The 27,750-nt window shown below is 40.5% G+C and overlaps 1 protein-coding gene across 2 annotated transcripts in view; it reads right to left on the bottom strand.

Moving 5' to 3' along the window:
* The window catches only part of SMOC1 (SPARC related modular calcium binding 1), a 60,314-nt gene that overhangs the window by 13,999 nt on the left and 18,565 nt on the right, over positions 1–27,750 (bottom strand). The window contains exons 3-7 of one of the 2 annotated variants that reach the window (XM_033146807.1): positions 27,065–27,177; positions 20,761–20,860; positions 19,220–19,267; positions 7,777–7,833; positions 4,816–4,896 (exon numbers count right to left, since the gene is read on the bottom strand). In XM_033146807.1, the coding sequence (XP_033002698.1) occupies positions 4,816–4,896; positions 7,777–7,833; positions 19,220–19,267; positions 20,761–20,860; positions 27,065–27,177 (399 nt within the window). Of the gene's footprint in view, positions 1–4,815; positions 4,897–7,776; positions 7,867–19,219; positions 19,268–20,760; positions 20,861–27,064; positions 27,178–27,750 lie in introns of both variants that reach the window. The other variant, XM_033146797.1, reaches the window with a different exon arrangement.

A 27,750-nucleotide genomic window follows, 5' to 3' on the forward strand; every position in this document is an offset into this window, starting at 1 on the left:
GTGGGAAAGAGGCATCTCCCTCTACTACCACCACCCCCCACCCCGAAACAAAAGCCTGCAAATCATGGAAAACAGCAGGTAAGGAAAGGGCAAAAACTCCCCTTTCCATTTAGGAGCACAACACCAGCTGAGCAAACATTGGGAGGAGCAGATGCATAAGCGCCTCTCTATCCCCACTCCTTTTATACAAGAACACCTGCACTTCTCGTGACATACCATCTAGGGTCGGATAGCAATCACTGGAGTATTTCCCTTTCGAAAAAGAAATAAGTGAAGGCTCCCCCCCCCCCCCCATAACTACAATCTCTAGAAGACCAAATGCTTTGTCTTGGGCTTTCTATACCTCTACAAAAAGCACAAGAAGAACAATCACAGTAAAACACAATACAGTACAATTTTGTTTCTTAATTTTGTTTACAAGTGCTTTTGGTCTCTGAAGTAGCATGATAGATAACCTTTTAGCCTTTACCAGCTAGTGAATTTCACTGTGGTTCTCCTATTTGAAATGCAGAGAAGTACATACAGAACCATATGGCAAATGTGCAGTATTGGTTCATAAACCATTAGGAGGAGTCAAGGTGGAGAACAAACTGATACAGTGGAAAACTCTCCAAAATGCACTTAGTAGAACTCACCTGCAAATAACGCAGATGGCACCCTTCACTATTCTGAACTCCAGGTGTGTGTCCAGTTTAACCCCAAACCATCTTAAATAATCTGAAATATGTATTTGAAATATTTCCTCTCCCTTTCCCTGTTTTCATCACTGCCCACAAAGAAGTTATTTTTGATACACTTGGGGGTGGGGGTGGGGGTAAGATGCTTTTACCCCAGAATACCAGCTCACATCTATTTTGAGACCTTGCATTATGGCTCAATTTTTTTAAAAAAATCACCATTTCATTTCATTTTTTTTTTCATTTATTTGTGCTATTTATATACCACTTAAATTACCAGAGTTTCTAAGAGGTGTATTGCGTGTGACACATTAGTAAGTAAATGCTTAAAAACAGTAAACATCTATTATTGCTTTGCTAGTTCACCATTTTTAACCTAAATTACAGAGCTTAGCATAAGTCAGGGCTCAGCCCCCAAACCTATTTTACATTCCAGAGCTCAGCTCCACAACATCTGGAATAAGGCCAATGTCTTGGAGAACAGGGGCAATTCATTTGTCTCACCTACAAAGAGTGCAAAGTCCACCTGCCTAGACCCAGCACCTCTTTTTCAGGAAAGCTAACCAGCGTTTATTGGTGCCTTTCTGTTTTCATTCTAACTCCAGTGGCCAATCCACGGGCTTCCAGTCAAGCACTTTGAGATTTCGTTCTAACGTCTCATGACACCTTGCTGCCCACCACCTTGCCTCTTTCCCTCCCCTTCTCCCTTCCTGCCCCTAGGTGACTTTACAGCAGCTGTGGGGGTTGCTGTTATGACTTTGTGCTTGGAGTAATTTGTTTTCTTTCTTTGGAGGTAGGGGAGAGACTGAATTCTTTGTAAGTGATTTATCACATGGGCAGCAGGAGCGAACCTCATTTATTTGTCTAGCTGCATATGGTTTTAGCACCTATGATTGCGTGCTGATTATTATACGGTGTTATTTTTCCCAGTTGTATACTTTGCACCTTTTCATAAGGTTAGATTAACTGGTTCCCAGTGGCATGTTATTCATTACTTTGTTTGCTGGCTGTCTGGAAGATCTTAGCCTCTTCCATCACTCCTTGCCTTGCTTCAGCAGTACTTGCCTCCAAACAAGCCAACTTAAAGCTTAAGTTCGCCAAGGATGGACCACCCCACTTCTAATTTAAAATAAAATAAAGTAAAATGGTTCAAATATATTTTTTTCCACCACTGCCAATAAATATTCTAACCACCATTCCAAAATCTGTCAGGCTTCCAGAAATGTGCACTTGGTATTCTAACACTATTGCATTTGCTAGAATGCAGAGCCCTATAGACTAAGTTTCTATATTTTAATCTAGGCTTCCTCAACCTCGGGCCCGCCAGATGTTTTTGGCCTACAACTCCCATGATCCCTAGCTAGCAGCACCAGTAGTCAGGGATTATGGGAATTGTAGTTTCAAAACATCTGGAGGGCCGAGGTTGAGGAAGCCTGTTTTAATCTCTTTGGGTCAAATAATCTGTATCCTTGTAACAGAATATCCGTTCCTCCTCACCAAATCAAAATCATTCTTGCAAACCCAGTATGTTTAAGCAGCATTTTATTTTATAATGCTTTATTTATTGCAAAACACTTGGAATATTGGAAAACAGGCAGGAGAAAATAAGTGATGATGCGGAAACTAGAAATGAGCATTTTCATAATTGGAATCTAATATGTTAGTGATTCCTATACACACATGCACATGCACACACTGATGTTAACAAGCTATAATATTTTCATATTTTAAATCAATATTTGACTAAGTTAATTTATACTTTCTGCACATGCGCAGCTTTCATGTGAGGTTGTTTTTTAAAAAATAAATTTGCCATACTACAAGGTGGTTCAAGGGTTTTAAAGCCACTTTCTTGTGTCTTCTGTGTCTCCTTTAACTTCCTTAAACCTCCTCGGTCCAGTATACCTGAAGTAGCGTCTCCACCCCCATCGTTCTGCCCGGACACTGAGGTCCAGTGCCAAGGGCCTTCTGGCGGTTCCCTTGCTGCAAGAAGCCAAGTTACAGGGAACCAGGCAGAGGGCCTTCTCAGTAGTGGCACCCGCCCTGTGGAACGCCCTCCCACCAGATGTCAAAGAGAAAAACAACTACCAGACTATTAGAAGACATCTGAAAGCAGCCCTGTTTAGGGAAGCTTTTAATGTTTAATGGGCGGGGTATAAATAATAAATTATTATTATTATTATTATTATTATTATTATTATTATTATTATTATGCCATCTGCTTTCAAAATGAGGCTGGGAATGTTCTGGGAAATAGCACTATGTGGTCATATCGAACAGTTTCAAGGATCTGTACAGGGGGGAAAGATGGCCACCCCATGGAATAACATGGGAACAGCCACCTTTGTTTCCATACAGCCCCTAGAAACCATGTTACATAAGCAAGTAGCAAATTCAGTTGACTGAGATTTTAAAATACCTTCAGATGTAAACTGACACTAAAACAAAGTGGTCTTAGGACTTTAAAAAATGCTTGCTAAATCTCATAATAATAGTCAACCAAATTTATACTGAACCAGTTCACAGATGTCCTATGAAGTGCATGTGAAACTTTCTAACAGGTTTCAACTGCTGGTCAGTTTGCATCATTGTAACCCATTGCAATCAGTGCCACCATCTCCTTGCCTCCCAACTAAAATAGTATCACTCAGGTCCCACTTACTGCATTCCTTACATTACTTGATTGAATCAAGTAATTTTTAAACAATAGAACTATTTGAATTTTTGCTCACATTGTAATAGAAAATCTCTATTGAGTCTCTATTTTAAACTATAAAAAGTGCCCAGATTTCTGGGTGCCAAGGCTGGCTTTAAAAAAAGACACACACATACAAAACCTGTCTTCAGCTGCTAACCTTAATAGATTACTCATTCTTCCTTTCAAATAACGTCATGTACAGACCACTAGTCGCTGCAAAGTATTTACTTGACTGCTACTGCTAGCTTTCCCAGAGCTGTTTATAGTTCCATGTATCCACTCATTACATCATCCTGTGGTTTTCTTGAAAGGTTGACAGTGTAGGTTGGCTGCATGGCTGGAATCGCTCTTTACCCCAAACTTACAAACGTTGTAGTACAAAGGGTTCTGAGCAAAGCCCATACCTTGCAGTGAAGGGGCTACCCCACAATGCCTCTCTGAAAAGCTGTCATCTCTGTTTGCAAGGAAAAGCACCAACTTTTCAGGCATTGCCTTCAAACTCCTCTCGTAATGAATTAGTAGCACCAGCAATTAACTAATGTGCTCTAGGGCAGTTAACAGACTAGCGGAAGAAGGAAGGTGCCCCCAGTTAGTGATTAGACTTAGGCCCCAAATATCCGAACGGTGGCCTCCTTGCCTGCAGACCCTCTCAGGGTCTCAGACTGGTAGCATGGGTCTGCTTGGTAATTCCACTACCCTCAGAAGTCCGGTGGTGGAGCCCCAGGAAAAGAGCATCAGTTTTGGTGGCAGATCCTAAACTGAAGAATTCCCTCCACACAGAGGTGCATCTGGTACCTTTATTATGTAGCTTCTACCTCATGCTGAAGACACAGATCATTCCCTGGCATTACACAAACACACACAACCTTCCTTTAATTGGTTTTGAATTAATTTTAATATTCTTTTTTTAAATTGCTGTAACCTGAGACCTTATGGTGAAGAGTAAGTATATGAAATAGTAATCAGAACGATATTTTTAATAGAGTCCATTGCTCCTTATCCAAGGTAACCTGTAAAATATATCCACTTTTCAGCTTTTCATTCTGAATTCAGCCTTTAGAACTGTGAGTTTCTCCTGGTTATACAACCAGAATGAGGAGTCAAGGCAGGTAAACATTCTGAGAGATTAAACATCACCATGTCAGATAATGGAAGGAAAATTGAGGAGTACGGCTTCATTCTGTGCAGACTATACTTATTTTAGCTAAGCCCAGTCAATTGCCCATCACATGTGCCCCAAATGCCTTTCTGACTGCATGTAAAAAGAACTTCGAAACAGTCAGACCACAAAGCTATCACCTAGGATAATTATTAACAGTGGAAACATATTTGGAAAGATACCAGGGGGAAGAAACTCTCATCAGTTTGATTAATAAAACTATAGGCGGGATTGAATTAGCCTCCATCTGCAACATGGGAAGGAAGATAAGTAAGCATTACCTGAATTTTTCATACTAGAACTGTTCAGTTTGGAATCTTTGATGACCAAATGCTTAATCCAAAGGGTGGGAGCTGTGATCTCTGGAAAACAAGAACAGATGCCTTTTTAATGTGTGTGTGTGTGTGTGTGATATATGTATGTAACTAATGTATTAAATAGTGTTATGGTGCTGCCAAGTAAGCTACTGAGCTAAGTTCAAGACTGGGACCCGGATACCTAAAATATTATCCCCTACATACTCAGCTTCATCACTGCATTCTGCAGGAGAGGGCAGCAATCAAGTTGATTAAGTCCTGTACATTATAAAACCTTAAGATGACATCAAATTTAAATATTCTGAAAAAATATAAGATAAAATAATAATGATTTTTTAAAAAGATGAAGAAAAGCTACTTTTCACTGGCCAGGATTCAGCTAACTTGCCCGGCATATCTGCACAAAGCTCTTACAGTGGCAGCCCCTCACTGGGAGTCAATTCCAGAGAGCTTACCCACACCGCAAACAGCAAAAGGTTCAGAGGGTGAAGAATCACTGCTGTTTCAACTGTGGAGCTAGATGTCCTCTTGCATAAGTGGGACACAGCAGGCGCTGCTTTGGATCCCAAATTGGATTACAATTTTCGTTCTCATTTCCTATACCACATGATTTGTTACTTTCAGAAAATAAAACGAATTTGTCATTTTCTCACAGACTAGGGGCTCCAAGATTTAATCAATTTATCTGGTAGATTGAATTAGTTTAAGGGCTTTAATCAGACAACCATGACAGCAGGCCAAGCACAAGCTCTTCAGAAGGGCACAGGGCTACCTCAGGTGCCATCAGCCAGGTGAGGAGCAGAAGACCTTTTCAGCAGTGACATCCCACTTACTGAATACCCCCCTTGGAGAGGCTCACCTGGCACCTACCTGTAAGTTCTTCTAGAATCAGGTAAAAGGCTTCTTAAAATTTTCTCAGGCCTGTTAAAATGTGCTGTAGCTTTTAAAATCCATTTTAGCTCATACGTTTGCTCTCCACTTTTTCTGTTTTTGAATTTAATTTGGCATTTGCTTTCATTCTGCATCATATTTTATGATACGACTGTTTTTAAATTGTAAGCTAACCTGAGAACTTTTATTATAGGGTGGCCTATAAATATATATACTCTAAATAATAAAAACAGTACTGCCATGATTTGTGCAATCACGGCAGCTGTTTTCCAAGTTGCTGTGGATTAATGGATTAATAATAAATAAATGTTTTTTAAGTAAACCAGACAATGGCAAGCCTTAAATTACTAACTTGGAATGTTAACGGATTGAATAATAAGGTGAAAAGAAACAGGGTGGAAAATGTAATTTTAAAACAAAACCTTGATATAGTTTGCCTCCAAGAGACTCGTGTTGTGAAGAAACATGAGAATTTTTTGATTACGGTAATAAAAGATTAGGGACGGAATTCATTTCAGCAGACAATTCAAAACAACACGGAGTGATCTTTTACATCAAACCTGCACTTGAACCACAACTGATTCAAAAAGATGATAAAGGGAGAAAATTGGTGGTACAAATTAAAGTACAGGGAGAAAGAACATGTAGCTCAGCAAAGGAAGAGTCCTAATCAGCAACTAAGCAACTAAAAAGCTCTCTCAAGTAATTCTGAAAAACACAGGAGGGATGACCAAAATGGCAGCTTTGCTCTTGCTCAGTATGGATACTAACAACTCTTTTTCATCAATATGGGGGAGCAATGGCAAATCAATTTGAAAAGACACTTTACAGCACAGTACTACGTATGTCTACTCAGACACCTGTCTCACCAAGTTAAATGGGACTTAATGGATATAAGATTGTCCCTTAGTCCCATAAAAGAACATAATTCCACATATCTCAACTAATGAAGTGAAAGATCTGATAATGTGTTCCTATTTTGTATTCACCAGTAATTAATTATTATTATTATTATTATTATTATCATTATTATTTGTACCCTGCCCATCTGGCTGGATTTTCCCAGCCACTCTGGGCAGCTTCCAACAAAAATCAAATACATTAAAATATCACACATTAAAAGCTTCCCTAAACAGAGCTGCCTTCAGATGTCCTCTAAATGTCTGGTAGTTGTCTATCTCTTTGACATCTGAAGGGAGGGAGTTCCACAGGGCAGGGGCCACTACCAAGAAGGCCCTCTGCCTGGTTCCCTGTAGCTTTGCTTCTCTCAGTGAGGGAACCGCCAGAAGGCCCTCGGCGCTGGATCTCAGTGTCCGGGCTGAATGATGGGGGTGAAAACGCTCCTTCAGGTATACAGGACCGAGGCCGTTTAGGGCTTTTAAAGGTCAGCACCAATACTTTGAATTGTGCTCGGAAACGTACCGGGAGCCAATGTAGATCTCTCAGGACCGGTGTTATGTGGTCCCGGCGGCCACTCCCAGTCACCAGTCTAGCTGCCGCATTCTGGATTAATTGCAGTTTCCGGGTCACCTTCAAAGGTAGCCCCACGTAGACTGCATTGCAGTAGTCCATGCAGGAGATAACCAGAGCATGCACCACTTTGGTGAGACAGTCTGCAGGCAGGTAGGGTCTCAGCCTGCATACCAGTAGCTTTGTTTCCAAGTTGTCTACCGCCTATATTTCAAGTGGCCTATTTTTCTTAAACATGGCATCATATGCAGGAAGTAGTAGACCTTCCAAATATGTCCTCTTCTTTTTTTGTTGCTGTTGTTATTGAGAAGCGCAAACTTGGCTGTAAACTAATTCTATTGTCACATCATGATTACAGAAATGGATAGTCACAGATATGGCAGTGAACCCAGTTGACACTGGCATTTGTTCCAAGCAACCCAATATCTAGGGAGAGTTATGCAAAAAAATTAACACCCAAATCAAATATATTGTGTGATGTGGCGGTAGGCATTTTTCTTATGGGATAACAAAATACTAGGTTGACACATATTACGTGAGAATAAATGTCTCTGAGGTTCTTACCTTCTCCGTCAAAAACAGGCTGGGTCTCCATGGTGGGTGTTGGTTTCGAACCATCATCTGAATTGAGAGTTAAAAAGAATCGAAAAGAAACTACCATTATTGAGGTAAATACTATCTACTCTCCAGTATTGTTGAATGATTGGGATTTTTACATGGCCCGGCCAAGTCCATCAGAGAGAAAATCACAAGAATGAGAACACAAAAGGCAAAGAACTTTAAGGAGTTTGCTTAAAGAATAACATAGCAGAGAATTATTAAAATCATTTTCAGAATGGTCATTTTTTGTCATCCCTCACATTCATTGCATTAACCAAAACCAAAGAACATTCTCCTTTTCGGTGTATTGTGGAAGGCTGGGTGGCAAGAATGACCATCGTTTGGATCAGATGGGCTGTTTATTCATTGTGGCCCTAGTTAACTATTCTTAATATGGCAGTTTCCTGCTTCTTGGATGTGGTGATCACACTAACACGTGGCGCAAATCACTACTTGAAGGCTTGGGAGCATGAGATGCCGCAATGTGCTAGTATATGAGCAGGTGAAGTCACACCTCACTGTGCCAAAAGCTTAATTCAGAGAAGCCTGTCAGCACAAGGCCGCCATGTTAAGTAATGGATATGAAAACTAGGCCTAAGATTCTGCTTGCTAAAATGGTTGGCCTTCCAAATATATTTCATCTTAATACTTTTCATTATTGTTGAAATATCTTGTTTTCTGAATCTTATCAGCATGGAATCTGGCATCACAATTTGCTGCACAGAAATTAGGCTGCAATCACTAGTATGCCATATTATTTCTAATGCTTACATTGGCAAATCACTAATAGCAACAAAGCTAAAACAGAAGAGTGTCTAGAAGAAATGTGTTCTTATTGGCCTCCCTTGTTCTGAAATTCTCCAAGTGCACAGATAATGAAACATTTCTCATAAATGCTTGAACCTAGTAAAATCCAAAACAAATTAAAACCATGAAGAAAAATAATCTTTTGAAAACTGGCCACAGAATGAAGCAAATGGGGACAGAGCCATGCTCTGGCTATGATTCAGCCCATGGATGCCTAAACTTACAGCCCCATTATCTCATTTCAAGGGGGGAAAGGGTTTGAGGTCAGAAGAGTTTCGATCTAGAGTTTGAGCTCTTTGGTACAGACATACATGTCATCAATGAAAAGTAGCCATTGTTTCTCTCCTCTACTGGTATTTGTATTACGTATGTGCTATAAGAATAAATAAAAAGTTACAATGTGCAAAAATAAAACCATAAAGAGCATTAGTTTGTCTGCTTAGCTGGGTCATGTAAGCATATAAAAACAAGTGACATAATGAGAATTTGGGGACATTTACAGCATATTGTGGCTTTAAATACCTTGTCACATGTTCTGTGTCCTCATGTCCTGACACAAGATATACAGAAAGAAAATCTCAGTTACAAAACCATAGTATAATATGATGAAGTGCTATGCAACATTTAAAACAAAAATCCTGCCCAGTTTTGATCAACTGGTTAGCTACCACTGCTGAATTTCCAGATGCAGTAATCCTAAAAGCAGAGTTTCCAAAAACAGGGGAAATATCATCCTTGCTCCAGCCAACATACAGAATTCCACATAAAAAGAACAGGAAGCAGATGAAGGTAGAAACATATAACCCAATGAGGTTAATGTCAAGGTGGGAAGGGAGACGCGGGGGCAGTATTTTATGGGGCTGTGAGTTGTAACCAGAGTGTGTGATTCAACTCTTAAAAGTTTAATCAATTTTTTTTTTATAAAAAAAAACCAATTGATTACAACTTGGTAAGAAAAATAAAGCACTAACCAGTTAACTGAGAAAACAAACTTAAAGCCGAATAGTGCTGATACACAGGAAAGTTAGTTGCAGTTAAATGCTGCAACTCTTAAAATCAATTAAGCTAAAGCTGTTGTTTTACAGAAGCCGATCTTAATGCTTTCCAAGTTGTTAAGCAGTGTTTCTCATTTTAATTAGTGACAAGATGACCAACTTTTTCTAATCAGAAAGTGTTCTCCAAAGATTCTCATTCATTTCAGCAGGATTTAGGTGCAACTAACTTTATCTAGTATTGGACTGATGTTTCCCATAGCTGGATTAACAGTTGTTGATCAAAAGCCCAGATACCGTATTTTCCGGTGTATAAGACGACTGGGCATATAAAACGACCCCCAACTTTTCCAGTTAAAATCTAGAGTTTGAGATATACTCGACTGTAGATTCTCCACCCGGCGTATAAGACAACCCCCGACTTTTGAGAAGATTTTCCTGGATTAAAAAGTAGTCTTATAGTCACAGAAAACCCTCCTACCATTGTATTATGAACATTGCATTATTATTTTTTACTTAGTTGTAAATTGCTTTAGAGCTTTTTAGTTGGAAGGGACATATATAATTAATAAACCTAATCTAAGCTAACATGATATCAAATTATTTGGCTTATACTGAAAAGTCACAGATATAATCATGGTGTAATAGTGCTCTGAATGTAAATTGCAGATGGGACCTAGGATAAAAAAAGGCTTGGTGGGAAATGAAGGCCTTCAATGGGCCTTTTAAATGTATTTGTGAGAGGGGGGTGTTATATTATGTATTTTGTCATTTCATTTTGTATTCTTATGTCATAAACCATGCTGATTACAGGGGAGTGAAAATGATATGTTACTTAAGACGAGGCAGTATTGATTCTATGTTTCACAGGGCTTTCAGAAAAGGGGGTCTGCTTTATAATTCACTGTACAGATATCAGTCAAGGAAAGAAGACTATAAACACAAAAATGTTTGGTTAGAATCCAAATGCTTCAACATTCAAGGCCATCATGAACTCCAACCTGAGAGATAATTGCACACTTCTGAAATAAACGGTGCCTGCTTTTTACAAAACACTGTCAATGCTAATTGCAACAGTATGCTTAAGGAATCTTCAGCCAAGCAGAAATGAGGCTTTCTGGAATAAATTAGTCTCCCTCCCTTTCCTCCACCCCAAATATCTCCCTTGCAGGTGCATCAATATGAAGGAGGTTGGTGGAATATTCCTCAAAGACTTTGTGATCTAATATCGTCAAGTCAGTATACTTCTGCAAGAGACAGCACAGTTCTTTGGTGTTGCACAGACAGCTGGAAGTCACTTCGACCCCTGATGACATGATTCAAAGCCTCCTCTGTTTGGCTTTTTGATTCCTGATTGACACATTCACTGCTGGCTGGAGATAAATGCCACCGAGAGGACAATGTTGATCCGCTCCAGCTACTCCTGTGAAGGACTTTTTTTCTTTTTTCTTTTTTGAATAATAAACAAAACAAAGATGGTGTGCTTAAGTGTTTGAATAGAGCTGGGGATAGACCGAAGGGGAGTATATTGGCTTTAAAGAGGCTGGCAAGTCACTTGAAGAGTTAATTGTCTGGGTGTACAATGCATTTATTCTGACCACGGACAAAGCATCCCCTCTTCCTGGAAGCAGCCCTTTAAAAAGGATATGTCAAAAGGGCCCGTCGCTGCTGGGTTTTTCTTGCAAGCTGCATCACTCTGGCACTGCTTTGAAAGCCGTGACTCTTGAAATCTTGATACAGAGCACCCCACCCACTCTACACCACCAAGGATACAAAACCACATCCCACTTGCACCCCTGCTATTAATTTGTCCAATAGCAAACCTGCCATTAATCCGTAAAGCTTTAGATAGCATTTAAATGATGACTTGGGGTGCAAACAGGTAGTTTAATAAGCATGTCTGGAAGCTTTTTCTTCTCTCCGACCCTTTGGCATGGATACCAAGGGAAGATAGGTTTCAATTTTCATCTGGGACAAGAAAAATTATGTATCTAATTAAAAGTATGAAAGACACACTGAATGTATCATCCAGAGATACCGTCCAACATTAAAGGAAATTTGCAAGGCATATGTAATATCAGTTTATGCCAACTCCTAGGCTTCGGTCAATCAGCCACACTGTCACACTAACACACTGTACTCTCCTGTCCTCCAGTGGTGGTCCCTTGGTGTTACTGGTCTGGCATGGGACTGGTTTAGCCAACACACCTCCAAACACAGTGACAAGACACATTTCCTGGCCTACTGTAGATGTAGTTTCATTTCAGGATCAATGAGAACATCACCTTCTCCTGAAGGTCCTTTTCAGAAATGGCAGAATAGGATCAGTTCTGGGAACTGATCTTCCCTTTTTCTGTTTGTAGCTGATGGAGGATGGAAAGGAGAGGCTTGGCATTGGCAGCCTCACCTTGAAAGAATGGGCGAGTTTTCAGTTCAGTAAATGCCACCACGGTAAATCAACTTAGGCATGCTTTCTTCCATCCTTAGCCCTGTACATCTTGAAGTATGATAACCAACACAATTCTGTCTATACAGAGAGGGGGAGATGTTTGTTAGTGCTAGTGATCTAATGCAGATATACAGAACACCTGCCTGGACAATTACATGTCACATGTGTCTTAAATCATTTGTCTCAATCAACTTCTAATACACACAATTTCACAAGCCTCAATAAGAAGTATGAAAATGTCGCCATTTAGCTGGAAATGCACCATGAAATAGATATTCTTATCCCTGTTCTGTCTAATGGTGAAATCGCTCACCAAAGCTTTCTGTACAATTTTTGACACAACCCGATGCAATAGCCATTTTGCACTACCATTCCTGGATAACCAGGCGGGTGTGTGCACAAACAAGTAACTCTCTCACACTCCTTACTGGGACACGTTAATATATTGTTGCCTATTGAAGCAGATAGAGGACTTTCCTTTTGATAAGCACAATGACCAGTCTAAAAAAGGAACTATGACCAGGGAGTTCCAGGGTCAAATCCCAGTTCAGGGATCCTCTTTGAAAATAGTGGGAAGAGATGGAGGGAGGAAAAGGAGCCATTGGTTTTATGTAAGCAAAGTCTAGAATTAATGTGTCTTTTTAACATATGCATCCTAAGTTTTATATTTAATGCACATTTTCAGTGGTTCGATGCAGTTAAAGGCACCTGAGAGAACACCCTGTGCCTTTAAGCTAGTTTCTGCTCAGCCCAGCAATCTCTCTCTCTCCCGAGGAAAGTCTCTCTATAAAACCTGCCTCACATCTTCAAGGCTTCGGGTTGCAGAGTGGGGGGTGGGTAATGCAGTGAGTTCCCAGATCAATGGCCATTTGAAATTCAACCATATGGTGGAAGCCCTACAGCTGCATGTGTTAATTGCCACACGTGCCCCCCTGTAAAGCAGTCTGTTCGACACCAAAAGAAAAACAGAAGGGGGGGGGAGAGAAGAAAAAGACTGCTTGAGAGGATTAAATAAATAGTCCAATTTTTTTGCCTAATTCCTCCCAGACACACAATCTGCCTTCCTTCTGAAACCTGCATGCTTAGGACCCTTAATACCCCCTTCACATATCCAGCCATGTGCAGTGAACCTAGGCAAAACTATTGCAAAGTGTACTTTTCTCTTCTCATCCCTCTCCTTCCCCTCCCCTCCCTCCCACCACCGTCTTCTTTAGAGAACTAATTTCTGGCTGACAACCAGACTGAGTTTTCGGGCTTACAATATGCCTTTTCATTTCCTCAGAGAAGAGAATGGACACCTCGTCAGCTATGTCTGTATTGCATGTGAGGGGCAGGGGGAGAGTAGGGGGAGAGGGGGAGAGGGGGGGGGGGAGAATGGGAAGGGTGAAAATAAAGGGATGGATGAATAACAGACTGAGAACGGCACACATACAAATCACTGTGTTATGTTCTCTTTTGACACTGCTTTTCTTCATAAGTGAAGAGTGAACAATTTCAACTAGAAGCAACAACCCAAGTTCAACAGGTATACCTTTGGCTCAATCAGCTGAACAATTCCACACTCAAAAAACACTATTAAAAAAAAAGTCACAATGAAACACAGTAAAGCAGTAGATGGCCTCAGTGGGATGGAAGGAATCACCTGGAATCATCTCATGGTCCATTTCATAACAATTTCAGCAAGAAGGGTAAAAAAGGAAGCAACAAGCTAGCGCCAGTCCAAATTTTAGATGGAATTGAGTTTAATAAGCCCATTTTCTTGCTTTAGTACAACTGCCAGCTTATAAATGCTACATACCTCTCTGGACAGGATCACAAAAGCAGACTAGGTTCACTGCCTTTACCCCCACCCACAGCAATAGTATCAACTTCCCTAATATATAATATCTTATGATTTTTTCCTATGTAGTCATCACTTCCTGGACCAAAGTTGGGGAACATAAAAGTCTCTCCCTCTAGTTGGCTAATGAACGAATGTCCGTTGCAAAAACTTAAAAGTCTTATATTTGGGCGACAAATGTTTTAAAAACTATATCCTGATTCCTAGCAAGCTTCTGCTTCCCTTTGATGTGCCACTCTGCAGCCATCCAAGGCAGAAAAGGAAAGAGAACTCATTCCAAGTGGCCATCAATGTGGCTTTAAGGAGACTTCCGAACACACACATTATTTTTCTTGAATGATTGTAACCATTCTTACCTACATTCAACAAGTTAAGCAAATAGTCAAAAAGCTTGATACAAAATTCCAAGAGAGATACAGTGTTGAGCCTTTCCAAGAATAGAACATACGGTCCCATAATTTTCAATTTTTTTTCTTGTCTTCTCCAAGACCAGTACATCCTTTTCTTCTAAAACTCCAGCTGTATACATATCAGAATCAGTGCAAGAGGTTGTTATTCTTGTCCCAGGCTTTCTCCTCTGAAAATAGATATTCAGAATGATTCCAGTCTTTGTGAACTCACACATACTAGTGACTGATCAAGAGTCTCAGGGCCTCTTAAAGATCAGTATTTATTGTGGCATGAATTCTCTTATGCTTAGTATACAAACTCTTGAGCTCCCCAGCTGCATCCACTTTTAAACTGCTGGCCTATTCACTTAACCCGGGGGGGAAACTGGTGATCTTACGTTGGAATTGAAGCCCTACTGAGGAAGAAATTATCACATCACATTTCAGTTTAATAAACAATTCGTTTCGTGAAAAGACTCTCCATATGCAGTCAAAAGGATTACCCATTGACTCTGGAACTTCTGGAATTTGCTAACCATCACAAAGGTGGACTGCTAGAGTCCCACTGAGTCAACAGTGGATGATTTAGTGCCTGAGGCATGCACCTGTTTGCCTTCCGCACTTAAAAAAATATATTCTGAATATATTGTGCCAACTCTCAACCTAGATATTCAGGAAATTCACATTTAAAGGAATGTGAGCTAACCTGGTTATAGACTGTACAATGATGCTGTTAACCTAAACACCCTCTGCTGACTCTCCAAGGAGGTGGGGGGGGGGAGATACTGGCTGCATCTTAAAGATATAAGACTGTCAGATCGTCAGTGGTTGCTCATGAGTAATCAGCCAGAAGCCGAACTTCTAACAACTAAGTTCTTTATTGTGCAAATATTTACAGTGGAACTCAAACAAAAACGTCCATCTCATCCCTCAGCAGATCTCATCCCTCAGCAGAGTCCGGGAATGACCGTTTCCGGTTCTTGGTCCAGCACAGGAGGCGCGGGATTCTGAACCCCCGCCTCCCCCTTCCACGTCCTTCCTCCCTGCGAGATCGGAGCGCGGGAAAAGGTCCCTGTTCCCCGCTTCCTGCTTGGTGCTGAAGCTCTGTGATCCTGACACAGCCCCTGTCCCGACTCCCTGCTTCCATCTCCTCCTCCAGAGGAGGAGGACGACGAACTGCGGAGAGGGGGAGGTGGTTTCCTGTACCGCAACGGACCTGGGAATGCTACCTGCTGGGGTGAGGGGGGTTTCCTGACAAAGACTTAATACTTTTGACAGGAAACAGTGAAAACCAAAAACTGATTGTAAAAAACACAATTTGACAAGTCAGGTGGTGGGTTCAGGTAAAGCTCAGAGAAGCAGGTATCCTGGATTATCTATGATCAGGCAAGAAATGTGGCCAGAATAAAACAGAATCAAAAAGTATGAAGTGAAGCAACATATTAGAGGAAGGAATTCAATGTAGTGCTAAGGAATAATTTTGTCAGTACAAGCATTCCTGGAATAATCTCCCTTCTTCTCCCCTCGTGTGATGTTCTGGGGGTTCTTCTAACCCTTCCTCAATGGGGGGGGTGGATTGCAGGGAGAGAAATGGAAAGCCCCACTGCACTAGAGGATGTCATGCAAGTTTCCACTAGCAGGACCTGTTACTTGAATCTGGCCCAGGAAGAACCAAGGGCACAGGTGGCCACCCCCTTCCTGAACCTATGAAGGTGAGGGTCCGGTTAGTGCCTGCACAGTTGTCTTTGTAGGATCCACATGCATCTTGGGTTTCACTGACAGAATCAAGGTGGGATAAAAAAATGTAAGGAAATAAAGATCATGTAAAATATAAAGCAGAAAACAAAATCACACTGCACTTTCAAAATTGGGATATGGAGGCTGAATTGTTTTATAGACCAAAAATGAAAGAACAGTGGCTACCATATTCAAAGCCAGCTCACAGAGTTCAAGGCAATTCAACCATCTGAAGACAAAGTCTTCACTCAAGCCAGGGGTAAGTCATTTATGCAATTTCTAATCTATAGAATCACTATGGAAATTATAGCACAGCTATGATTTGATTGTCCTTTGGTTGCTTGATACCTGCAAACGTTAGAAAGAATTTACAGAAGGTAGGCTTATTAAGGGGTGGGAGAAATTCTCTCCCACTCTCTCTACTATCCCCATACTGCATAAAACACAGATTTGCGCACACTTTTTGGATGGTGTAAGAACATGCAAGCCTTGTTCTGCATGTATCCCTTTGAGGTTAAGGGAGAAATGTGCTCTCTCTATAATGATTTGTCAAGGGAAAAAAGTATTTTGATGACTACTGGGGATGTGTGTGGTTTAAAAAAAAAACCAACACCTGGCAATTTACTTTCAGGACTAATAGCAAGACAAACAAATGAGAAAGTTCAATGCAAGGGCAGTGCCAGAAGGATGGAGACACATAAAAATATTGTCAAGCTTCAGTCAATTCACCGTTCAACACATGGCAGAAAAGAGCTGATCTGATCTGCTTTGCATCAACCACATATGAGAAGGATTAAAGGTCATAAGTGGTTAATCCAAGACTGCAGATGCATGAACAAGAGGTTCTATAAACCTCAGTTGTTGTTCTCACTTTCAAGGTGACGGAAGCTAAATCACAGGGTTGAACAAACATATTTGACAAGGCAAATTGCAAAACAGCAGACATTTTAGCTTAGAATGGACAGATTTCTTATTTAAAATTTATATTCCACTTTTCAACATCAATGTACAAGAGCACTTTATAACAATACAATATACAAAATTTAAAACCTAAACTTTAACATTTTAAACCTCAAAAATCTAAAGTCTCAAAAAATTTTTTTTTTTAAAAAAAAAAAACACATTTCCCAGACCTCAGTGAGATCAACACCCCAATGCCACTACAGAAGGAGGCAAATGTTTTATTGGTTCAATAGAGAGCTTGGGAAAAGCCAGGGTGGAAAACTGAAATGAATTTTTCTCTAGTGAAAAACAGGTTTCTTGCTGAAGGACGCACAAAAGAATTAGCAGATCACAGAGGAGTATTAAGCCCAGTACAGTGGTACCTTGGGTTAAGAACGTGATTTGTTCTGGAGGTCCGTTCTTAACCTGAAACTGTTCTTAACTTTAGACACCACTTTAGCTAATGGGGCCTCCTGCTGCTGCCGCCGCGCCGCTGTCATGCGATTTCTGTTCTCGTCCTGAAACAAAGTTCTTAACCCGAGGTACTATTTCTGGGTTAGCCGAGTCTGTAACCTGAAGCGTCTGTAACCTGAAGCGTCTGTAACCTGAGGTACCACTGTATTGCACTTTCCTCCTTAAGCACTTCACTCCCTTCCTCAAGAGCCTTCCCCTGAACCAAAAGACGATTACTGTATAATGTTTTGGTTTCACATGGTATTTAATGTCATGTCTAGCAAAGGGCCCAAACTCCCACTGCTTCCAGCAGTCCTGGCTTGATTGTCTTGGGGATACCCACTCCCTCACGTTAACTAGTGGGGACAAGCATCAGAAGATGCATCTTACAAATGTGGGACGCAGGGAACAATCCATGTACGGAATGCCTGCTGACCTATCTTAAAGCATTACAACTGAGTGTTTTCCTCACTCAAATTCTGGAAAGATAGGATCACGTTTTCTAAAACTCCAAAATAAAAGAACCTCAACACTACAATCAGTCCTTCTAGAACAGCAGTAAAGGAATCCAAGCAAGTTTCTAGAGGTGCACTGTGAGGAGAGAGGAAAGCCCTATTGCACAAGTGGAAATCCTTGCACAGGCTTTCACGGATGGAATTTGTTAAGTGAATATTGCAGCTAAATCAGAAACGTTACAGCATCTATATCGGCCTACACTCTGTGCCCTCCAGATGCTTGACTACAACTCCCATCAGCCTCAAAGGGCTCTGCTTGTTGGGCTGGTGGAGTCCAAAACATTTGGAAGGCAGCAGTTTGAGGAAGGGTGAATATCTCTACTAACCTATTTCAGATTTCCGGTTTTATAGTCCTTATTTTGACAGCTCATATTGCAAAAGCCGACACTTGTGTGCCATCTCTAGCTCTTCTGCCTCTTTTGGGCACGCTTGACTGTATGCAAAAATTCCTATAGAATTGAATGCAACAATAGAGTTTTTACATCTGAAGTGAAGAGGCGAAAACAGTATGGTGGTATGGGAAATTTTCCCACAACACAAAAATGCAGAAAACAGAATGCAAAATTCATCTTTCAGCCGCCCCACCCCCTGCCCTTCTGGAAGGCTAGCTGGTGTCACCTAAAATATTAGTTAAGTTATTCATGAACATTGTGTATTCCTACAACATTTAAGTACTTTATACCAAGGTGAGAAGCTAGTAATCTTGCTTGTAAAAAGTATTCAGAACGGTTCTGCCAGCTGGTGCAAAACTTTCTCATGGAAAGTGCAAGGCAGCATGAAGTTGTATATTTCAACAATGCTTTAGTTTTGGCCTGATTATTCCTCTGCTGAATTCAAAATAAATAGTCAAAAATGCTTACAAGGCAATGACCTCACATATCACAGTGAGAATTTACGTTAGACCAATGTGCAGCACCTCTGAAAATCCTACACTTGGGAACAGCTGGCCCATGATTTAAAACGCATGCTCAGCATTGCTATAGATCTGTGCTGACCATGCCAGTCTTCTGTTCTTTCACTCTTAGGATAACTCAAGAGGGTGACTCAAGATTAACACAATTCATGAGGACTATCCTGCAGCTTCTGCTTTTATGTACTCTTATCAGGTGTCCTCATGAAAGCAGCACTTAAGACTCAGAACTTGATACCATGGCACCATTTGCATTATAGTAATGTTTTTGATATTATGAGAAGTTCCAACGTGACTCAAGGAAGATGACTGGAAAGCCCTACATTGAAAAACAAAACAAAAACCGCTTCTGTGAGCATAGAACTCCACTCACCTTTTCTCCCAGAATTACCCTGTCCTAAAGGCCTGTCAGTTACTGAACCTTAAAGAGAAGGAAACACATAAATCTGTTATTTAAGAGATGCCATGGGCAAAGCATTCACAGATATACAATCTCAACAAATTCAGCCATATCCATTGGCACAAATTTGGGGCATTTGCCTTAGATTCCATGCCCTAAAAATAAAAATTCCAAGTAACTGCCCCAACACATGTGTCCAATCCCCAGAAATCTTGCTGCTACTCTAGCCACTTTTGTACTGGCCTCAATCATGTTTGAAGGATACTGTACAAGTTTACTATCTGCAAGAGCAAAGTACAGAGGAAGGGGATCCTCTGAAATATGAGCATTGCAGTCTGGTCTGGTGGCATTACAGACTGTATGGAGTGAATGAAATGTGGTGATAGGCAGGTGGCAGATACTGAATGACAGATATAAGAGCTTGTTGATGGGGGCAGTGCCTGGACTGGCGCAGGAGACCACAGCTGGCCTTCTGTCAAGATTCCTAAAAAATACTGCCCAGTTTTTCAGTCTCCAAGATTTTTTTGCCAGCAACAGATATTGGTTTGTCAGGCACCTGCCCCCTCTCCATGGAATCCTATTGTGCCCACCATTTAGGATAGACGGAATGGGGTGGGGGAGAGAGAGAAAGAGAAAAGCAGGGCAAGATGCTTGCTGGAGATAGATGGTCCAGTTTGTAATATATTACAAACTTTTTTCTGAAGTCTGGTTTGGCCTAAACCCATTTAGCGTATTTTATCCCTAAAAAATCCTGTTCTTACCAACTATTTTGACAAGTATCTAATTTAACATAATTTATTTTTTATGGAAAAGAAACCACTCAGACAGCATCAAGAGGCTATTTAAAAATATATTCAGTTTGATACCCAAAGAGTTATAAAGCAACGTTCCAGTTACAGGTAGGTAGCCATGTTGGTCTGCCATAGTCAATACAAAATAAAAAATAAAAAAAATTCCTTCCAGTAGCACCTTAGAGACCAACTAAGTTTGTTCTTGGTATGAGCTTTCATGTGCGTGCATGCACACAAAAGCTCATACCAAGAACAAACTTAGCTGGTCTCTAAGGTGCTACCGGAAGGATTTTTTTATTTTATATTTTGTATTGAATAAAGCAATGTGTCATTGAATGGAGAATCATATGTTTACAGGTGCCCAAGCTTTGGTTGTACACTAGAGCACATGCTGAAAACAATGAATGCCAATTACCATGACCAAAAAACATGGAGCGAATTCAAACTGCGTTACTCTCTTCTACTCATTTCATCTGATGGTCAAAAACCATTTGCAACATATAATGAAGATGAGCTGCAAATGAATGACAGCTTTCAAGCAGCAATGAAAATTGGCCTGGCCACAAGATGGAGCAGCTATCATCTCAATTCCCTGAGTGTAGGACTAATTTTGCATTGTATGAATGGGTCCAAGACCTTTGAATTAAAAGCCAAAATGCTTGTCCCCTTCTCTTCCTATTTGAGCACCATAAGCAACAAGCAAATTTTCTCAGCCCTCAGTACCTGAACATACAGGAGTTTTGTTCTGTACAGAAGAACCACTGATGGGTTTGCCGTCCGGAGTGACGCACCAGCAGTATCCGGTATAGGTGTGGCACTGCACCTGTTTGGAAAAGAGGAAACTTACTAGTTACAGGGTTCCCAGAATCCACCCGCAACCTGTGCTCATCCAACAACCCAAAGTGAATGTGAAAACTTTTGTACCATTAGAGACATTAAGGAACCATTAGAGTTTAAGGAATAAACGTTTTCAAGGAAAATGAGCAAAGTGTTTGTTTTGCACTTTTAAATTTAATGGTTATGTCTCCCAGTCTAGGCAATATCTATATGCAAACAAAGGAAGAGTAACTGGTCCTTAACAGGACAATTTATATAAACACAGTTTATATAAAGCCTCTGGCCTACTCAAACAAATTAGAGCCAGTTACTGCAAAAATAGGTGACAACTAGTGGAGCAAGTTTAGCACACATTGGAAGAGAAGGGAAAACAGAGAAGACACATCTTGAAGGTAACAGACCCCCCCCCCCCAGCTGCAGACCTTCCTCAATCACCCACAATAGCAGAGGGATGAGTCCAAGAAGAAGAGGCTGCCCTGCACATCAGGCAGCACAAACCCTCACAACATGAGCCCTAGCCAGGAGGAGAAAGCAAGAACCAGCACATGCTTCAGATTACAGTTCTGGGGATAGCTATAAACTACTCAGCTGCTCACTGCCTGTTGCAACTCCACTCAGCTCTTCTTGGCTCTCTGGCTGGACAGCTCCACTGCTGCATCAAGAACCTTGCAGCAGACCTGCTCCCTAACCTGCTGGATAGCTCCTCAGCTTTGCCAGTAGGGCAGGAAAGTCAAGCCACAGTTATGTATTAGTGGAACAGGGCAAACCCTCCATGAAAGAAACAGTAGAGCAATTCGTGCAGTAATATAATCACAAGACCAGATGCAAGACAAATGAATAGCTTTTGTCAAGATCTTAGAGATTAACATAAGTAAGCAATAAAGTTTAAATGGAATAAAGTAACACAATCAGTTAAAAAGCTGAAGCAACACAGCTCCTGACTTGCTGGATTTATTTCAAACTACAAGAGGTTTATTGATCCTTTGGCAAAATGCCTGATTGCAGCAGTTCATGAAACCCATATGAATGGGATGTTGCCAAAGATCGGTAGTCATATGAACCTGGCCATATATGGAGTCAGACAATTAGTCCATCTAGCCTGGGGTCCCAATGAGCCCACAAAGGCTTTTGTAGCCCATGCACAGTCTTTGCCCCCTGCCCCAAATGCTGCTGAAAAAAAAAGCTTTCTATTGTAACCAATAGAACAGATTGCAGTACTTACCTGAATGTGGTGTCCACAACACTTTCTCTCATTTGCAAGTGTGCTTATGGGCCCAATAAAGTTGGTGACCCCTGTTCTAATATTGTCCACTAGGACAGGCATCAGCTCATATCACTTGGTATCTAATCCTATCCTATTGACTGGAAATACTGGGAATTAAACCAAGGACCTTCAACATACACAGCAAGTATTCTGGCACTGAGCTATGGCTCTGCCAAAACAACTGAAAACTTAGGAAAAGTGTGATGCATACTCTTAATTGACCAATTTCTTTTTTAAACTGTAATTTAAAAAAAAAAGCCTAGCAAAAACGACCAATACAATCTGCAATAACGTTTGAAGATCAGTTACAGGCAGCCCCTTGTTTGTGCAAAGAACATATAACTGAAAATCACTGAAAAAGCTTGTAAATGCATTTCATGCTCTCTCATTGTGCATGCTTATGCACTGTGCATTCTTTTTACCTCTGCAGGATGGAGAAATACTGAAACTTGTGCTGGTGCTAGCTTTTCTCCCTCTCTCATAATAAGCTGAGTGTTGGAATATTCAGGACAGACAAAAAGTAGTTCTTCATACAGCAAACAAAATCGAAAATTCTTTCTAGTAGCACCTTAGAGACCAACTGAGTTAGTTGCTGGTATGAGCTTTCGTGTGCATGCACACTTCTTCAGATACACTGAAACAGAAGTCACCAGATCCTTAAATATAGTGGGGGAGTGGGGAGGGGTATTACTCAGAAGGGTGGTGGGAATGGGTGATAGGCTGATAAGTGTGGAAAACCTGTTGACGACTCTAAACGGCTGCAATTAGTCTTGCAGGGGAAGGCAAGGGGTGAGATGGCTAAAGATAGCTTTGTTATGTATAATGAGATAAGAAACAGTTAATCTAGGGAATTTGCTACCACACGTGTTGACCATTAACTTGGATGGCTTTAAAAGAGGATTGGGCAAATTAATTGAGGATAAGGCTATCGCTTGCTACTAGCCACGGTGACTATGTTCTTTCTCTGTTGATGGAGGCAGTATGCCTCTGAATACCAGTTGCTGGTAACTCACAAGTGGGGAAAGTGCTGTTGTACTCAGGTTCTGCTTGCCACAGGCTGGCCACCGTGGGAACAGAATGTCGGACCAGATGGGCCTTTGATTGGATTCAGCAGGCTCTTAGCATTTCTTTGTTTTTCGAAAAGGAAATTTTCTGAAAGCTGCATCACACCGTCAACTTTCATTGATCAGTCATCTTGATTACAATCCCCATTTAACCTTTTCTGCCTCCCCTCAAATTCCTTCATCTCTCCATATATTCAAAATAGCCAGCTATAGTAATACAGCTCAAGCACAACAGTCTTTATTTTTGATGAACAAAACTTATAAGCCTTTTGAATCACAGGAAGAAGAAGAAGAAGAAGAAGAAGAAGAAGAAGAAGAAGAGGAGGAGGAGGAGGAGGAGGAGGAGGAGGAGGAGTTTGGATTTGATATCCCACTTTATCACTACCCAAAGGAGTCTCAAAGCGGCTAACATTCTCCCTTTCCTTCCTCCCCTACAACAAACACTCTGTGATCACCACATTAGAGATTAGGGTGGCAGAAAATGTCTTGCTTAAAGTCATCCAGAAAATCTACAGCTGACCAAAGAATGCAACACAGAAAGGACAGACCATTTCAGTTCTCTAAGTTCCTCATTTTCCCAATTACAAATTCAGTTCTCCACATTTTTGCAGCAATTTGTTTTTTAAAAAAAAAAAAAAACCCAATGGAAATTCATCAGCATTTTAGTGAAAAATTCTACTAATAAGCACATTTTTGTGCATTTTGATTAATATATGCATTTCTGAAATAAATTTCCCTAAATATAAAACATTTTGTGCCCATTGCCCCCTATTATATGAATTTTGGGGCATAACATTTGCTTGGAGAACTGCATCACAAAATTCGGAAATTGCAAATTTCAAAGGATGGCCGTGTTTCAGTTTCCATAGTGGTTTGAGAAGTGTGAATTAAGCAATTTCTCATTAAAATTCAAGCAACAGCCAAAATCTCCTTCATCCCTAACCCTAGCTCATAGCTCATGATTTTAACCACTATACTACACTCATATTTCATGTTCTTAACTCTTATGATGCACAAGCTTTTAGGTGGCTACCTAGGCTTTCATACACATTTGCATTCTGGATTGCCACCTACACATTTCCATCACATGGAAAGCAATGCTTCTTTTGTCTTTTTGTCATATTTAGATAAACACACAGCTTTAAAGCTCCCAGCTCAAATTGACCAAATAGCAGGAAATATTGCACAACAGAACTGCTCTGTCACCATTTCCCAAATTAATTAGAAATGCTATTATGACCCTCCCCACCCCTACGTCAGACACATCAATTACAGTGTGTGAAATAGAACAAAAGCCAACACTTCAACCAGTGGGCCCTTAAAACCATTAGAATATGAAAACATTAAAACTGTAGCCACTGGCAGGCTCCTCTGGGAGAATGAGGCCTTTGTTGAGGTCTGTTCAATTCCTCACTGAAGATGCCAGAATGAGGTTTCAAAGGACTACATAAACATTTTAACAAGCTGGCAGGATCGTCCATTATAACTTGACAGAGGCAAATCAAGGGCCGATTTGTTTCCACTCCATCTTCTGGCAAAGGGAAAACATAGAATTGTATGTGTATGGAAAATACAGGAACTGGCCAGGGATTAATCATATGGCTCAGTATGCTGCCGACAGGAGCCCATGCTATAATGAATTCTGTGCCTGCCCTTCTTCCCTCGTACTGACTCCTACATCATTTCTCAGAGCTAAAATACAGGAGCTGTTGTCCTGTAACAACTAAGGAAACCAGAGTCCATGTTCAAAAAGTTCAGTGGTACAGAAATCTAATACTGGTAGCCTGAACTGCATGGGGAGTGTGATGGGTTTTTTGGGGAGGGGGTGTATTCGCTCCAAGGTGTCTGCCAAGCAGTGTTCTCAGAGCTATAAAACAGTTGTAGCAGACTTCACAGAGTAGGATTGGTGGGGCTGGTAGAACCAGGTATGTGTGTCTGCCTAATTGTTCCTAGCCCTGTACAGATGTACACAGAGGAAGAGTGGGATCGGGTATGCTGTCAGTACAGCTTGCACATGTTCAATTGTATGTATACGGGTCTCCACCTGTTTAATCAGAAACCTAGTTTTTTCCATGATTCCCAACTATGTGACATGCAAACTGGAGTTCATATGCAAACATGAAGCTGAACTTATCATGGTTGGAAGCAGAAACAGCATATGCAATCTCACTTCTCCTACCAATATATAGTTGGTATAGAAAGCAGAGTTCCTGGGTACACAGAAAGACTCATATGTAAATTATATGCCAGCCTGAAAAAGGAGCCTATATACAATACATGGAGTATAGGGTACAGAGGTCTGTGGGGACATAATGGACTATAAGGTTATCCCGGAGGATTTAAGGCTTGTGGAATGCTCCCCCAGGGAGGCTTGCCTGGCACCTTCATAACATATTTAAGCGCCAATCGAAAATATTGTTTAATCAGCGAAAGGCCTTGGTGAAGAACAATCTATGGCCTTTTAAATGTGTTTAGAGGGGATAAAATAGAAAATACTTTCCAGTAGCACCTTAGAGACCAGCTGAGTTTGTTCTTGGTATGAGCTTTCGTGTGCATGCACACTTCTTCAGATATTTAGAGGGGATATCAGTTTTGTTTTTTTCGTTTTGTTATTATGTTACGTATTTTGTGTTTTTAAACTGTAAACTGCTCTGTGATATTCAGATGAAAGATGGTATACAAATTAAATAAAGAAGAAAAGTCTGAAGTAATTATTTGTCTATCTTTTGAATACATTTAAATCATAATGCAACCAAAGGCAGCATGCATGTGGTTTCCAGGCAGTAATTCATCCAGGCACTAACCAGACCCAATGAGTTGATGCCCTTATATGCCTTCAGATTATAATATGAAGTACTAAACTAAAACTTTTTTGCCCAAACAATAGCTTGATATACCCAGATTTGGTGAGCACTGGAGGAAAATAATTCTACTGTGTTCGGACAACCAAAGAGAACTCTTCACTGTGTGTTCTAGATGTGCTGATTAGTGAAATCTTCAAAGAACTGCAATATGGCATGAATGGAGGAGGCAGACTTCCAAAGGTGAAATTACAAGTAGCTAATTCTGTTTAGCTTGCAGTGTAGGTCCAATAGGATTACTCCCTTGTGAGTGCAGCAGTATGTAGAACAGTTATTTCAATTTTAGGGATGTGCTTTAAAATATTTGATACAGAGCTAAAACAGCTGAGACATTTCAGTTTTTCTACAAGCAAAAGGAAAAAATAAGGGGGGGAGCATTGCTGTTCCTAAGGCCCACTGGCCCCCTTCCAAGTAGGCATTTTGATAAGGAATCACATCAAAGGACAGATAAGAAATGAAAGACAAACATTTCCCCCTACTCTTTGATTAACAAGATGGCAGGGGCAATAGGAAGAAAAACATTCATTTTGTATTCGGGAAAACACTTTTCCAAGAGAAAAAAAGAATCCAGTCTTGGGAGGATGCTGTAGTTAAGGAATTCTCAGCACGGCCACGTGAGTTACATGGGCACATGCATGTAAACAAACACACAGTGTCTGTAAATATAGACCCATGCTAGAATGTTAAGGTTCTTATTTTTAAAAAGAGATCACTGATCAATAGATTTTCTGTACTGGGGTTTTATGTAGTGAAAAAGCACAGGTACCTGAAAATTATTTCCAAATATTGAATATAGATGTTAAATCCGACCCATACATTTTATAATACACCTTGTATTTGGGTATAGATAGCTGAGTATAAAATACACAAGCAATGTACAACACACATTTAAACTGTATGGTTTTTTTTCCTGTAAAATACACAAAAATGACAAAGCTTAGGCAATCCATTCCGTGCATCTTCTCAACAAAAAGAATCAAGAATCTTGATGAAAATCTTACTTGGGTGAATGATCCATCCTCAGTGCACTCTGGAATGAAGACTGCTTCTTGAGGCTTCTTTGCTTGATCCAGAGCTTGAGCCCTTTCTATTCTGCATTTGCTTTGACCAGCATCTGAAGGGGACAAAATCCACGAGGAATTCAAGTAGCAGCAGGCAATACAAGAAACCAACCATTGGTGCTTCCACACATGGGCTATTTAGCAACAAGCAATCATTGTTGCTCTGCTTTAAACTGGAATCAGAATAGCAGCTCTGCTTCAAACGTTCTGGAACCCAAATAACTTTTTGCTGCCAAGTGGAGATTCCCCTTCGCTCAGCCCCAATTGTTGGTAGTAGGAACAGAAAGAACTGTCCATTTCAGTTCTGCTTCCAGTTCTTAAATTCAGGTCTCCACATTTTAAAGCATTTTATGGATTAAGGGGGGGAAATCCTCATGAACATTCATCAGCATTTTAGTGCAAATTTCTCTTACCATATTTATATAAGCAGTTTTGACTAATGTGCACATTTATAAACATTTTTCCTAATATTTATGTTCACTAACAATTTAATTTCTCTGCCACACAAAATATGTATTTTACCATCTGTTTGGAGAACTTCATCACAAAATTCAGGTAAGCATGAATTTTGAAGGATAGTTGCATATTTGTTCACATATTCTTTCAGAAAGTGAAAATTAGATGGA

The sequence above is a fragment of the Lacerta agilis genome, chromosome 1 (genome assembly GCF_009819535.1).
Source record: "Lacerta agilis isolate rLacAgi1 chromosome 1, rLacAgi1.pri, whole genome shotgun sequence".
Taxonomy (NCBI): domain Eukaryota; kingdom Metazoa; phylum Chordata; class Lepidosauria; order Squamata; family Lacertidae; genus Lacerta; species Lacerta agilis.